General features: G+C 38.0%; 1 protein-coding gene across 2 annotated transcripts in view; it reads left to right on the forward strand.

Annotated features, from left to right (window-relative positions):
* The window catches only part of RPF2 (ribosome production factor 2 homolog), a 34,162-nt gene that overhangs the window by 2,255 nt on the left and 17,621 nt on the right, over positions 1 to 14,286 (forward strand). For both annotated transcript variants that reach the window (XM_060616404.3, XM_078447221.2), the window contains exons 3-6: positions 3,197 to 3,234; positions 9,498 to 9,537; positions 10,195 to 10,276; positions 10,885 to 10,961. In XM_060616404.3, coding sequence (XP_060472387.1) covers positions 3,197 to 3,234; positions 9,498 to 9,537; positions 10,195 to 10,276; positions 10,885 to 10,961 — 237 coding nt within the window. The remainder of the gene's footprint in view (positions 1 to 3,196; positions 3,235 to 9,497; positions 9,538 to 10,194; positions 10,277 to 10,884; positions 10,962 to 14,286) is intronic.

The raw sequence follows: 14,286 nt of genomic DNA on the forward strand, positions 1-14,286 counted from the left end.
AGATTTTATTTTTTAACTAATCTCTACACCCATTGTGGGGCTCGAACTTACGACCCTGAGATCAGGAGTAGCACACTTTACTGACTGAGCTAGTCAGATGTCCCTATACACTTATTTTTTAAATGGTATTGGAATCATTTTAGGAAATTTTCAGCATACAAGTTTGGGCTGCTGGATACGTGGATAAGTTTGCCTTGCCTTAGAAAAAAGCTCAAGTTGGAGATAATTTGCCATGGCAAGACACTATCCACTGGTTTTCCTTCAAGCAACTACTGTTGTTCCTTTTGTAAATTTGAACTGACTTCAATGACTGGACTTTGGTTTACCCACATTTAAGGAACATCTCTAGTTTGTAAAGTGAAATAACTGCATATCACTATCTGTTTATTCCGTCAGCAACGCCAAGCACTGCGCTAGGTGCTGAGGATTAAGAGTTACATAAGACACGTCTGTCCCTTCAGTGAGCTTAATGAGGGAGACAGGCAAATAAGAAATTATAACACTGAATTAACTGCTGTGCTGGAGGCATGTAGAGGCTAGGATAGGAGGCAGTTAAAATCCCATAGGGGTAGCCATACACAGAATGGGCTTCCCAGAGGAGACACTTCATTTTGAAGGAGGAGTCAGAACAAGGAGGAGGAGAGGAGGAGAAGCAGAAAGTCTTCCAAGGTTGAGGAAAAAACTTGTGCAAAAGGGAACGTGAAGGAGCATATGATGTGTTTGGGGAACTGCAAATAATTGGGGATGGCTAAAGGAAAGTGGGCTTGATGGAGCTAGAAGAACATGCAGGGATCAGGTAGCAACACGGAGTTTGATTGAGCTTTGTTGTAAAAGATCTGAGGAACCGCTGAAAGATTGGAGGTGGCAGGTATGATCAGTCCTTTTAATCAGTTTGACCAGGGAAAACTGAGAGCAAATGTAGCAACTGATTCAACCATTGTTTTCAGCCGGGTAATGAGTACCTGGAATGTGGTGGTGCCAGTGAAAATGAGAGATCATCAGAGAGAGTAGATGATGAGGGTAGAAGAGTTTGGGCATGAGTAAGAAGTATGAACTTCCCAGGTTTCTGGGTTGGGTTCTTGATAAGTGATAATGGCAAGTAGAGAATATATCATGTGGAGCAGGTTTGAAGAGAAAAGTAATATGTTCAGTTCAGGGCCTATAATATAAGTGATGAAGTTAAAAGCTTTATGGTTTTCCTACCTCTGTAGCCTCATGTCTAGCCCTTTGTGTGACACACAGTAGGTGCTCAGTAAATATTTAATCAGTGAATGAAAGGCATAGTCCATGGAGATACCTAGTAAGTGGCTGATTATTTAGGCCTTGGATACAGCAGATAGATTCTTTGAGTTAAATCAACTAAATAATTGATTTTTAAACTTGACTAAACTGTTGACGTTTGTTAAACACAATAGTTCAGATAACTGAATAATCTAATACATGCTCATCCTTCTCAGTGTCATTGTGTTGATAGGATTCTGGCCCTGTATTTAAGTAAGTTCCAAGAATAGCACAATGTTACAGGTTATTACAGTAGTTAACATTCATATTGATGATTCTTGAGTTGTCACTGTGCTAGTGTGCATCACACCAAGGCAGGGAAATATTTGGTCAAGAATTACCAAAAAGTTTTCCTACTGAAGGGGTGCCTGGCAGGCTCGGTCAGAAGAACATGTGACTCTTGATCTTAGGGTCATGAATTCAAGCCCCAGTGTGGGTGTAGAGATTACTAAAGCAAATAAATAAACTTAAAAAAAGAAAAAAAAAGTTTTAGTACTTAAAAGATAGGTTTTACTGTTGGATTTCCTTTATCTATCAGCTCTGATAGTCAGTCATTTTCCTTTTCATTGTTTCCCTCATTTACTCCTTTCCCTAATGTAAGGTAATGCCTTAGATCTTTGTTATTCCTTATAGTAGAGCAGAACTGATCATACTGGTAACAACTGATTATTAGTGGATGAATGGAAAGAAATAAGAAAAAAATGAAAAGAGGGCTGAACGACAGGAACTTAAAAAAATTTTTTCTTAATGTTTATGTTTGAGAGAGAGGTACAGCGTGAGCGAGGGAGGGGCAGCGAGGGAGGCACAGAATCTGACACAGGCTTCAGGCTTCGAGCTGTCAGCACAGAGCCCGACACGGGGCTCGAACTCGCCAACTGTGAGATCATAACCTGAGCTGAAGTTGGACACTCAACCAACTGAGCCACCAAGTGCCTCGACAGGAATTTTTTCAAGGGCTGAATTTAAAAACTCTAGTTCTTATTGCCCTCATTGTAACTGTTTCTCAGCTCTCTCATCTCCAGATAACATTATTTCAATTTTGTCAGCTTTTCTTGATAGGTTTATTTATTTATTAAAAAAATGTTTTTAATGTTTATTTATTTTTGAGAGAGAGAGAGACAGAACTCGAGCAGGGGAGGGGCAGAGAGAGAGGGAGGCACAGAATCTGAAGCAGGCTCCAGGCTCTGAGCTGTCAGCACAAAGCCTGACATGGGGCTGGCTCAAACCCACGAACCATGAGATCATGACCTGAGCCAAAGTCAGACGCTTAACTGACTGAGCCATCTAGGTGCCCCAATAGGATTTGTTTTTATCTGCTTTCTTTTGCTTTTCTTTCTACTCTCAAATTGTTTTCCTGGAAAGAATAGAATAGGTAGAATTTAAAGAAATGAAAGAAATCATTTAAGTTGGATGGATTTTTGAAAGGGCATAGAAACTTTTTTTTTTTTTTTGAGAGACAGGGCACAAGTGAATGAAGGGCAGGGGGGTAGAGAGAGAGAGAGAATCTGGGGGGGTGGGCAGAGAGACGGAAAGAGAGAGAGAGAAGTGGGGCTCATGTTTTTACCTGAAGTGGGGCTTGTGTTCACATCAAGTGGGGGCTTGAGCTCACCTGATGTGGGACTGGAACTCCTGAACTGTGAGATCATGACCTGAGTCAAAGTCAGATGCTTAATCGACTGAGCCACCCAGGTGCTCAGGGCATAGAAACTTTTAATTGGGAAAGTGTAGTCTAAGTCAGAATATTAAGCTTATGTTACAGGTTTAGATAAGTGATCAAAAGAGAGCCAAGCAGAAGACCTCAGAATAGGATTCAGGGACCAGGTAATCTTGTATAATGACTGATATAATACAATTTAATTTTTATCTCTGCTTTTCAGAATGTAATTTATTTTGAAAACTAAATTATGTTTTACAGTATGCATTGAAAAAACCATATGGCGTTCTGTATAAAAAGTAAGTAATGATTTATTTTAACTCCTATTATTCTGTTATAAAGGTAATAATTACTTTATGGGAGATTTAGAAAAGTACTTTGTTTAAGAAATATGACAGGGGCGCCTGGGTGGCTCATTTGTTTAAGCAACCAACTCTTGGTTTCAGCTCAGGCCATGATCTCACGGTTTGAGCTTGCTTGGGATATTCTCTCTCTCTCTCTATCTCTCTCTCTCTCTCTCTCTTCCCCCCCTCCCCCCTCTCTCTCCCCCTCACCTCTCCCCCCCTCCTTCCTCCTCTCTCTCTCCCCCGCTTCTTCTCTCTCTCTATCTCTCTTTGCCCCTCCCTGCTCATGGGCACTGTCTCCCTCTCTGTCTCAAAACGAATAAACATTAAAAAAAAAAAAAAGAGAAAATGACAGTTCCTTAAATACAGCTATTAACATTATTTATTTATTTTATCTATTTATGTTTTTATTTAAATTTTTGAACATTTATTATTTGAGAGAGAGCGCATGCATGTGCACGCATGCATGTGAGCAGGGGACGGGCAGAGAGAGGAAGAGAGAGAGAGCGTGCATCCCAAGCAGGCTCCTCAGTATCAGCATGGCCTGACTTGGGGCTTGAACTAACGAATTGTGAGATCATGACCTGAGCCAAAATCAAGAATTGGATACCTAATTGAGCCACCCTGGAGCCCCTATTTTTTTATTTTTTATCATTAGTATTTTTAAAACTTATTTCTTTCTAGTTTGTGTTTTCATTTGTATTGAATATTCTTACATGGTTGTAATCTTATCATATGTATATTATTTTGAGTGATTATAGATTTGAAGAAAAGTTGCAGAAATAGTAGAGTTCTCATATACCCTTCATCCAGCTTCTCTTAGTGTTATGTTTTATGTAACCATAGTACAATTATCAACAGTAAGAAATGAACATTGGTACAATAATGTTTTAACTGCACTATAGACTTGACTTGTTTCACCAGTTTTTCCAATAATATCTTTTTTCTCTTCCAGGATCCTATATTGCATTTAGTTGTCATGTCTCCTTACTCTCCCATTTGTGACAGTTCCTCAGTCCTTCTCTTTTTGATGACTTTGACGTTTTTGATGAGTACTTGTTAATTATTTTGTAAAATATACCTCAGTTTGTATTTGTTTTACATTTCTCATGAATAGATTGAGCCTTATGTGTTTTTGGCAAGGGTATCACAAAAGTGATGTGCTTTTCTCAATAAATGATACCAGGGAGTACAGGATGTCTTATGTTGGTAGCATTAACCTCGGTTAAAGTGATGTCTGCTTGGTTTCTCCACTATAAATTTATTATTTTTCCCTTTGTAACTAGTGAATGTTTGGAGGAAATATTTGGAGACTGTGCAAACACTGTGCAAATAATCCTCTTTCTCATCACACTTTTGCTTATTAATTTTAGCATCCATCAGTGACTGTTGTCTACATAGGGATTACTCTTGGTGTTCTAATGGTGGTTTTCTGTCTCATTCCTTCTACATTTATTAATTGGAATTTTGTAAGGAAAATCTCTCTCTTCTCTGTTGAATTACTCATTTATATTAGTGTGGACTTACAGATACTTACATTCTTTGAGTTATAATCCAATGCTGTCACTATTTTGTTGCTCAAATTATTATACCTTTTGCCATTAAGATCTCTTTCAGGGTGGCTCCTATGTTCTTTCAACATGCCCCTTGTGTTTAAGTCCTCCTTTTTGGTGCCACACGATGCTCCAAGCTCATCTTGTATTTTTCCTTGCAAAAGCTCTGGAATCAATCCCTTCTCTGTGGAGCCCTGTTTCCATATATTAGGGGCTGGTAATTTAGAAAACAGAGATCTGGGCACAAAGTATGCTTAGTTGCTACGGAAGTGTCATTGTCTCTAGATCCTCTTAGCAGACAGAGCTTGAAAATAAGTATTATGCATGTTAACCCATGCATACATGCACATCTAATTTAATTTTATGTATTTAAAAAAAACTCTGAGTTCATACTGATACTTCCTAAAAAAATCATGAGTCTTAATACTACTCCCAATTCCAGTCCACTGCCACAGACTTCATTCCAGCCTTTCTTCTTTTCTTATTTGTAACTGTGCTTCTTCTGACAGTAAGAAACCTGGCTTTCATGATTGATAATATGTTTATTGATTTGTAGGTTTCTAGTACGTGCATACTTTCAGAATGTCTAACCCTGTAAGAAACAAAATTACTAACTAAAGTATAGAATGTGTGTACAGTTCTTTGTCTTTAGCCTTAGGGTGTCCAGTTCAAATACTGTTTTCAAATGTAACTTAGGTTGGGTTTTTTTTCTGCCTATTTAATGTGATTGTGTTATTACTTTATTTATTTATTAAAAAATTTTTTTTTAATGTTTTATTTATTTTTGAGACAGGGAGAGACAGAGCATGAACAGGGGAGGGTCAGAGAGAGACACAGAATCTGAAACAGGCTCCAGGCTCTGAGCTGTCAGCACAGAGCCCGATGCGGGGCTCAAACTCACGGACCGCAAGATCATGACCTGAGCCGAAGTCGGCCGCTTAACCAACTGAGCCACCCAGGCGCCCCGATTGTGTTATTACTTTAAACTACAGTTAGGGTCGTTTATTAGATTGTATTCTATTTTGAGTTTTTCTCCACTTTTCTCCCGGTTGTTGTTTGAATTTAAGTATGTAAAATTTACTCTTTGTGGTGTACAGTTTTATGAGTTTTTAAAAATGCATTAGGCTGTGTCTGCCACATGATATGGAAACAGTCATGATACAGAAACCATATCATCATCCTAAAAATTTCTTTGTGCAGTGCTCTTGAGGGCCACCCTTTCCCCTCCCCCCTGTAACCAGTGAACTGTTTCTTATCCTTATAGTTTTTCCTTTTTTAGAATGTTACATAAATGGAATCATACAACATACAGCCTTAGAGTCTATCTTCTTTCTTTAGCAAAATAATAAAATATTATTTGTGTTTTTGCCATACGTTACATTTAAAAAAAAATTTTTTTTTAAAACGTTTATGTAGTATTGAGAGACAGACACAGAGCATGAGCAGGGGAGGGGCTGAGAGATGGAGAGACACAGAATCTGAAGCAGGCTCCAGGCTCTGAGCTGTCAGCACAGAGCCCAGCGTGGGGCTTGAACCCACAAACCGCGAGATCATGACCTGAGCCAAAGTCAGACGCTTAACCGACTAGCCACCCAGGTGCCCCAACATACATTAAATTTTATATCAAGCCTTTTTCATTTATATTATAAACATTTTTCTTTAAAAAAAAATTTTTTTTTAATGTTTATGTGATTTTGAGAGAGATGGAGAGAGAGTGTGAGCAGGGGAGGGGCAGAGAGAGATGGAGACACAGACTATGACGACAGGCTCCAGGCTCTGAGCTGTCAACACAGAGCCCAACATGGGTCTCGAACTCACAAACCGTGAGATCATGTCCTGAGCAGAAGTCGGATGCTTAACTCACTGAGCCACCCAGGTGCCCCTAAAATTTTTCTGTTAGTAAGTGATCCTTTAGGTATTCTTTTCTTTTTTTTTTTTAATATTTATATTTGAGAGAGATAGAGAGCGTGCGCAAAAATGGGGGAGGGACAGAGAGAGAGAGAGGGAGACAGAGGATTCATAGCAGGTTCTGTGCTGGCAGCTCAGAGCCTGATGTTAGGGCTTGAACTCATGAACCCTAAGATCATAACCTGAGCCAAAGTTGGACACTTAACGGACTGAGCCACTCAGGTGCCCTAGGTATTATTTTCATTGCCAATATAATATCTATTAAATGGTTATACTAAAATTTATAACTTACCTTAATTTTATGGTTTTTATTTTTTGCTATTCTTATAAATTTTAGCAATTTTATTGCTAAAAATGTAGGTTTTTCTTTTTTGCTATTCTTATAAATTATGCTAAAATGGCCATTTTTACACAAGTGAATTATCCTTTTGAATTAATTCCTATGTGAGATTTCTAGACATGAGATTACTTCATGCCCAATAGAGCATATTAATTACCGCTTTTTGGAAAGGTTGTCCTTTTAGCAGAGTGCAATATACAAGTTTCATAGACCATTACCCACTTTTTGTTTATGTTTTTAAGCTAAGAAGTCAAAATCATACTTTGTTTAACTTGCATTTTCCATGTTTTCAACAGGTCATATTTGCTTATTTGTGATTTATAGTTAGCTGATGGTTGTTAATCGTAAATGCTGTAGTTTTTCTTAGTTTGTTTGCCTTGCATCTTTAAAAATAATACTCTTTTTGGGGTGCCTGGGTGGCTCAGTCAGTTGAGTGTCCAACTTCGGCTCAGGTCATGATCTCGCAGTTTGTGAGTTCGAGCCTGCATCGGGCTCTGTGCTGACAGCTCAGAGCCTGGAGCCTGCTTCCAATTCTGTGTCTCCCTCTCTCTCTGCCCCTCTGCCACTCATGCTCTGTCTCTCTCTCCTTCAAAAATAAATAAACATTAAAAAAAAATACTCTTTTTACTGATTATAAAAGTAATACATGCTACTCTTAGATAATTGGGATAATAGAATAATCACCCATAGCACTATGTACATTCTGACATGTTTTCCCTGTGTATATACATATTTTAATTGGTTTTATTTGAGTATGGTTGACACACAATGTTACATTAGTTTCAGGTGTAAAACACTGATTTGACAAGTGTCTCCATTATGCTGTGCTCATCATAGGTGTAGCTACCATCTGTCATTATTATGTTATTGGCTATATTCTTTATTCTGTGTCTTTTATTCCCATGACTTATTGATTCCATTACTGGAAGCCTGTATCTCCCACTCCCTTCACCCATTTTCACATGTGTACAGATATTTTCATGTCTGTATGTTTATTTTATTCTTTGAACAAAATTAAGATCATGTACATTGATTTTGCTTCATAAAAATTATGAACTATTTTATGGAAACTTCATTTACATGATGAGAAATCAGAGATTATAAGTGAAAATATATAGTTTCTTACATGTTTTACCAGATTTTATGCATATTTAAGCAAAGAAAAATATATGTATTTCTCTCCCTTTTGCATGAAAGATAGCATGTTCTACTCCAGCTCCCCTACTAGTGTTCCTGGTCCAATACACCATTTATTTCTTTCTCTCCTGGATTACTGTGATAGCTTCTTGCTAATTCTTTTCTCTCTTGCCATAACTACATTCCCTTTCCACATAGTGGACAGAATAGTCCTTTAAAAAGAAAATTTGAGGGGTGCCTGAGTGGCTCAGTCAGTTGAGCATCCAACTCTTGATTTTGGCTCAGGTCATGATCCCAGGGTCGTGGGATTGAGCCCTGCATCAGGCCCTGTGCTGAGCGGGGAGCCTGGTAGAGATTCTCTAAAATAAAAAAAATTTAAAAATGATTATGATTTTAAAAAAGTAGTAAAAAGAAAATTTGTGTTCAGTCATGTCACTCTCCTGCCTGAAACTCTTTAGTGCTTCCTGTTACTATATTAATATCTACATTCCTTACCTTGACCAACAAGGCCTTACCTTGACCAACATAATCTGGGCCATGCCTACATCTTTGACCTCATGCCCCACCATTTTCCCTTTGCATGCTAAGCTTCGGTGATACTTGCCTTCTTTCCATTTCTTGAATAGTCTAAGCTTGTTTCCATCTCAGAATCTTTGCTTATTGTGTTCCTTCTTCCTAGAATATACCCTTAGCCTCAAAACTTTTTTTTAAAAAAATGTTTATTTATTTTGAGAGAGAGAGTGTGAGTGTGAGTAGGGGAGGGGCAGAAAGAGAAAGAGAGAGAATCCCAAGCAGGCTCTATGCTGAGTGGGGCTCAAACCCACAAACCATGAGATTATGACCCGAGCCAAAATCAAGAGTCAGACGCTTAACTGACTGAGCCACCCAGGCACCTCAGCCTCAAAACTTTTCAATGGCTCATTCCTTATCTATCACATCTCAGCTCAAATAGTCATTTTCCACTGTTCATAACTAACACAATACCCTATTTTATTTTTGTCACTACAATTAATTACTTTTTGAAATTTTTATTTTTCCACTAGAATGTAGGCTGTATGAAAGCAAAGATCTTGTTTGTTTTCTAGTATCCTTAGCTCATACAACAGTGAGTGACACATAATAGGCACTAAATACATATTTGAATGAATGAATATCCCTCTAACTTTATTTTTGATCATCTACTACAAAATTATCTTTTTTTAATATATTACTTAATTGTTATGGGTGAATTGCTAATTAAGATTATTAAAATTAAGGTAATCTTTTAAAAATATTTTTAGGAAAAACATTACAAGACCATTTGAGGATCAGACATCATTGGTGAGTACAAGAAACTCTGATTTAAGACAGCATATACATGATTGGACTAATTACTGTTCCTTTAGTAATTTGTGATTTTTTGAATTCGAAATCATCCTATATGAGGGAATTTTGTTGTAAAGTGAAAGTGAAGTAAGATTTATTAATTTTTAAAGTTTATTTATTTTGGGGGGCAGGGTGGAAAGGCAGAGTGAGCAGGAGAGCGAGAGAGTCCCAAGCAGGCTCCCCACTGTCAGCACAGAGCCCGATGCAGGGCTGGAACTCCTGAATCAGGAGGTCATGACTTGAGCCAAAGTCAGATGCTTAACCAACTGAGTCATCCAGGCACCCCTGTTTGTTTCTTTTTGAAGTAAGACTTTCATACTTTTAAAACTATGACTAAAGTTTAAAGTTTATTTTGAGAGAGAGGAGAGAGCATGTGCATGTGTGCACGAGCAGGGGAGGGGCAGAGAGAGAGGGAGAGAGAAAATGCCAAGCAGGCTCCTTCACCGTCAGCGCTGAGCTGGATGTGGGGCTCAGTCCTATGAACTGAGATCATGACCTGAGCCAAAAGCAAGAGTTGGACATTTAACCAACTGAGCCACCCAGGTGCCCCCAGAATACAGTTCGTAAAGTTCTTATATTTATGCATTAATTGGGATTTCTTTGGTTTTATAGGAATTCTTTTCAAAGAAGTCAGATTGCTCTTTATTCATGTTTGGCTCCCATAATAAGAAGAGGCCAAATAATCTAGTAATAGGTAAATATAATTTACTTTCTAATGTTTGTGTTTACAGTCTGTTTTGTGACTCAGATTAATTGATGGTGTTGAGATTTCAGGAATAACAAGTAAGCTCTAAGCTAGTTTTTAAAAATTTTTCTTGTGCCTTTGAATGAAATTTTTAATCTGTCAGACTGCAGGTAGAGAATAGGCATGTAAAAATACTACTTTACCAAAAGTTGCCGATATTTTTCTAAAATATATGTATCTTAAATCAGTGTTAGAGAAAAAAAACAGTAGCATACCTACCCACATAAATTAACCCTTCACCAGTAAGAATTGACGTTTAACTTGGTATCGTCATTGGCTTAGGCAACCCCTTTTACTTCTTGTGGGCCTTTATTTACTCTTCTATAAAATAAGGGAGTTTGGTTAAACGATTTCCAAGATCCTTTCAGGGCCAAGATTGCAACACTGTATTCTAGGTAGAGTTGAAAGTTTAAGAAAGAAGGGGACATGTTTGGTGGGGTATAAGGAGAAAAAAAAAAGGGAGATAATAACATTTTGGACATGCAAATTAGTGGGTACATATAAGGTGTCTCTTTGGGAAAGATAAATGTTTAAAAGAAAATGTATTTTCCTTCTAGGTCGTATGTATGACTACCACGTGCTCGATATGATCGAATTAGGTATTGAGAAGTTTGTCTCTCTAAAAGACATCAAGGTACGATACTAATCATAAAAATAAAAGCATTTTGTAATGTTGTTCTTGGGCAATAGTGACATCTTGTGGTGAAGAGTACTATCACAGTTTGTAGCTTAACTTTGTTTTTATTCTAGTGTGCTCTGAGATAAAAGTAAATTTCATTTTATTTATGTTTCTGAGTGTCACTATTTTGGTGTAAAGACAGGAAGCTGGAAAATACACTATATTTAAAATTTTTTGTTCCTTTTCATGCTGTGGAAACTCCCTCATTTTATTTTTACTTTAAAAAGAGATATAAACATATAACACATATTTGGATCTTCTAGCAGTTAGATTCAGAGTGGTTTTTAACTCTTGTCTAGGCTCATAGTTTAAATGCTATCCTCTCCCTCAATTGTCACAGCACCTATTTTATGGAACCTCAGAAATACTGGAGTTTTCTGGGGCATCTGGGTGGCTTAGTCAGTTAAGTTTCTGACTTTGGCTGAGGTCATGGTCTCGCAGTCCATGGGTTTGAGCCCCGCCTCGGGCTCTGTGCTGACAGCTCGGAACCTGGAGCTGGCTTCAGGTTCTGTCTTCCTCTCTCTCTGCTCCTCCCCCACTGGTACTCTGTCTCTTTCTCAAAAATAATAAACATTGCAAAAATTTTTTTAAATACCAGAGTTTGAAAGCGAGCCTTGTTCTAAACCTACGATACTTTGGCTGGTCCTACAGTATTTTGGCTGCTGGCCACCAAAATGCTAGTTCAGTCTTTCTCTTCAGGACTTACATCTTTGTGTCTCTGTTGTTTGCATGGATTATTAAATAGAAAGTAGTAAATAGGCAAGAAAACTATCCTAATTTAGCTCCTGGGTCCAAACTGGGCTTCTGTTCCCTCAGAACTCTAGCAGAATCTGTTCCATCAAATGTTCCATCAAGTAATTATTTTATTTAGATTTCATTGCTACCCTGTGTAAGGCTAAAATTACTTTTCCTATTGGATAAAGTTAGAGATTGAGGCCCAGGGGAATTCCATTGGTGATCTGGAGTCATACATATAGAACTTAGAAAGAAAGGATATTGAAGTTTGCAGTGGAAAGTTACATAATTGTTCATGTTTATGGGTCTTTGAAGGTCATGGTATAGTTGAAAGAATTGTAAAATGTGTCATGACTCCTTTTCCTAGTCTCCCTTAAAAAGAGGATATGCTTTCCAAGTTTGTTGTGTGTTTGCAAACAGGCTCTTCCCAGATGTTACTTAGCTACACCAGCTTCTTCAGGTACAGGGTAGAACAGTGGCCTGAGATTGGATTTCGAGACAGAACAATTGGATTGAAGGCCTGTGTTGGCCATTTAGATGACTTTTTTTTTTTTTTTAAACGTTTTTTATTTATTTTTGAGACAGAGAGAGACAGAGCACGAATGGGGGAGGGGTAGAGAGAGAGGGAGACACAGAATCGGAAGCAGGCTCCAGGCTCTGAACCATCAGCCCAGAGCCCGACGCGGGGCTCGAACTCACGGACCGCGAGATCGTGACCTGAGCTGAAGTCGGATGCTTAACCGACTGAGCCACCCAGGCGCCCCTAGATGACTTTTATGACCTGATAAATTACTTGCCTGACCTTCAGATTGCAATCAAGTATTAAATAGGTATAATAATATCAAATGAGATAATATATGTGAAAATGTTTATCAGTGAATATAATGTTTTGGAAGGTGTTTGGTAAAGTATGTAAACTGTGATGCCTTGTTATGGTGGAGGCTATCATTTTATTACAGTTTGTCTTTAGGGCAGTGTATGAATCCTTGGAGAGGAGCAGCATATCTGGCTTGGTCACCAGGTAGTGGGTGTGAGCACTGGTTGATGCATGCATGCTAGCCCTCGGTGCTTTCCATTTTACTTCCAAAGCAAAGAAGTACTTGCGTTATTGTGTAGCTTCTATAACCACCAGGTCACAAGACCATTATCGTTTGTCAGGTCTCACGCTTAACAAGCACCATTTAAATTGAATACTAAATTTTCACTCATGGAGCATATCCATAACTATAATAATCACTAATTGATGACCATATGCTTACATTGGCAGTCCCTACCTACACTGTTAGCCAGAGCTTCACTTTTACCTCGTTATTCCATTACAACTTGTTTTTAGTTTGTTTTGGAATTGCATGTCTGTTATATTTTCTCTTCATATTTATTTCTTTTCTGCGTCTACCTCCTTATTTTTAAGACCTCTTCGCCAGATGTTTCTTTTCTCACTTGCCTACTTTTATTGCCAAGCCAAGCCTCATCCTCCTGTTTACTCTTAAGTGAGAAGTGATTCAGTTCTACCAGGAAATTGAATGATTATTCTGGGAGCTTATTTTCTAAGATGTGGCCAGACTTTTAGGGATGGTTGTTTTACATAAAATAAGCCTTAATGGATGAAATGATTAAAATTTAAGGCCAATGTTGTTTTTTAAATTTTTATTTACTTTTTCCAATGGTTTTATTTTAGATAGGAAAAGATACATTGCAGGTGCCTTGGAGTATTTTATTTGGAAAGTTTGTTTATAATTTATAAGACATTTCTGGGGTGTCTGGGTGGCTCAGTTGGTTAAGCGTCTGCCTTTGGCTCAGGTCATGACCTCACGGTTCATGAGTTTGAGCCCCACATTGGGCTCTCTGTGGTCAGCACAGAGCCTGCTTCACATCCTCTGTCCCTCACTTTCTTTGCCCCTCCCCCCACTCCCTCTTTCTCTCTCTCTCAGAAATAAATACACTTAAAGAAAAGAATTATTTCCTTTCTTTCCCTTTGTTTTAAAAAAAACTTAATTCAGAAATTTAGTTCAAGGACATTACATAATTATAATGTTTTTAGTATAGTGTATAACAGTACTTATGTAATATTTTGAATTTTTAGTGCCTTTTAGATAATTCAAATAAAGCTCATCTGTTGTAGTTTCTTCTAGTTCTGGCTTTACACATTGTGAAAAATATCAGTGACCTACGTGTTAAGTACTGTTTCATATAACTTGTTCAGTTACATATATATATATTAAAAAAAATTTTTTTTTTTAATGTTTATTTATTTTTGACAGAGAGAGAGAGACAGAGCATGAGCAGGGGAGGGGCAGAGAGAGAGGGAGACACAGAATCGGAAGCAGGCTCCAGACTCTGAGCTGTCAGCACAGAGCCTGATGCGGCGCTCGAACTCACAGACCGCGAGATCATGACCTGAGCCGAAGTCAGATGCTCAACCGACTGAGCCCCATTGTTCATTTATATTTTTATGATGTGTGGACTGGGTCATGACGTAACATGATATTTTTTATTATGCATTGTGGTCAGGATGTTGCTTCACTTTCTCTTACCTTCTGTGTAC

This window comes from Panthera onca, chromosome B2 (genome assembly GCF_046562875.1).
Source record: "Panthera onca isolate mPanOnc1 chromosome B2, mPanOnc1 haplotype 2, whole genome shotgun sequence".
NCBI lineage: Eukaryota > Metazoa > Chordata > Mammalia > Carnivora > Felidae > Panthera > Panthera onca.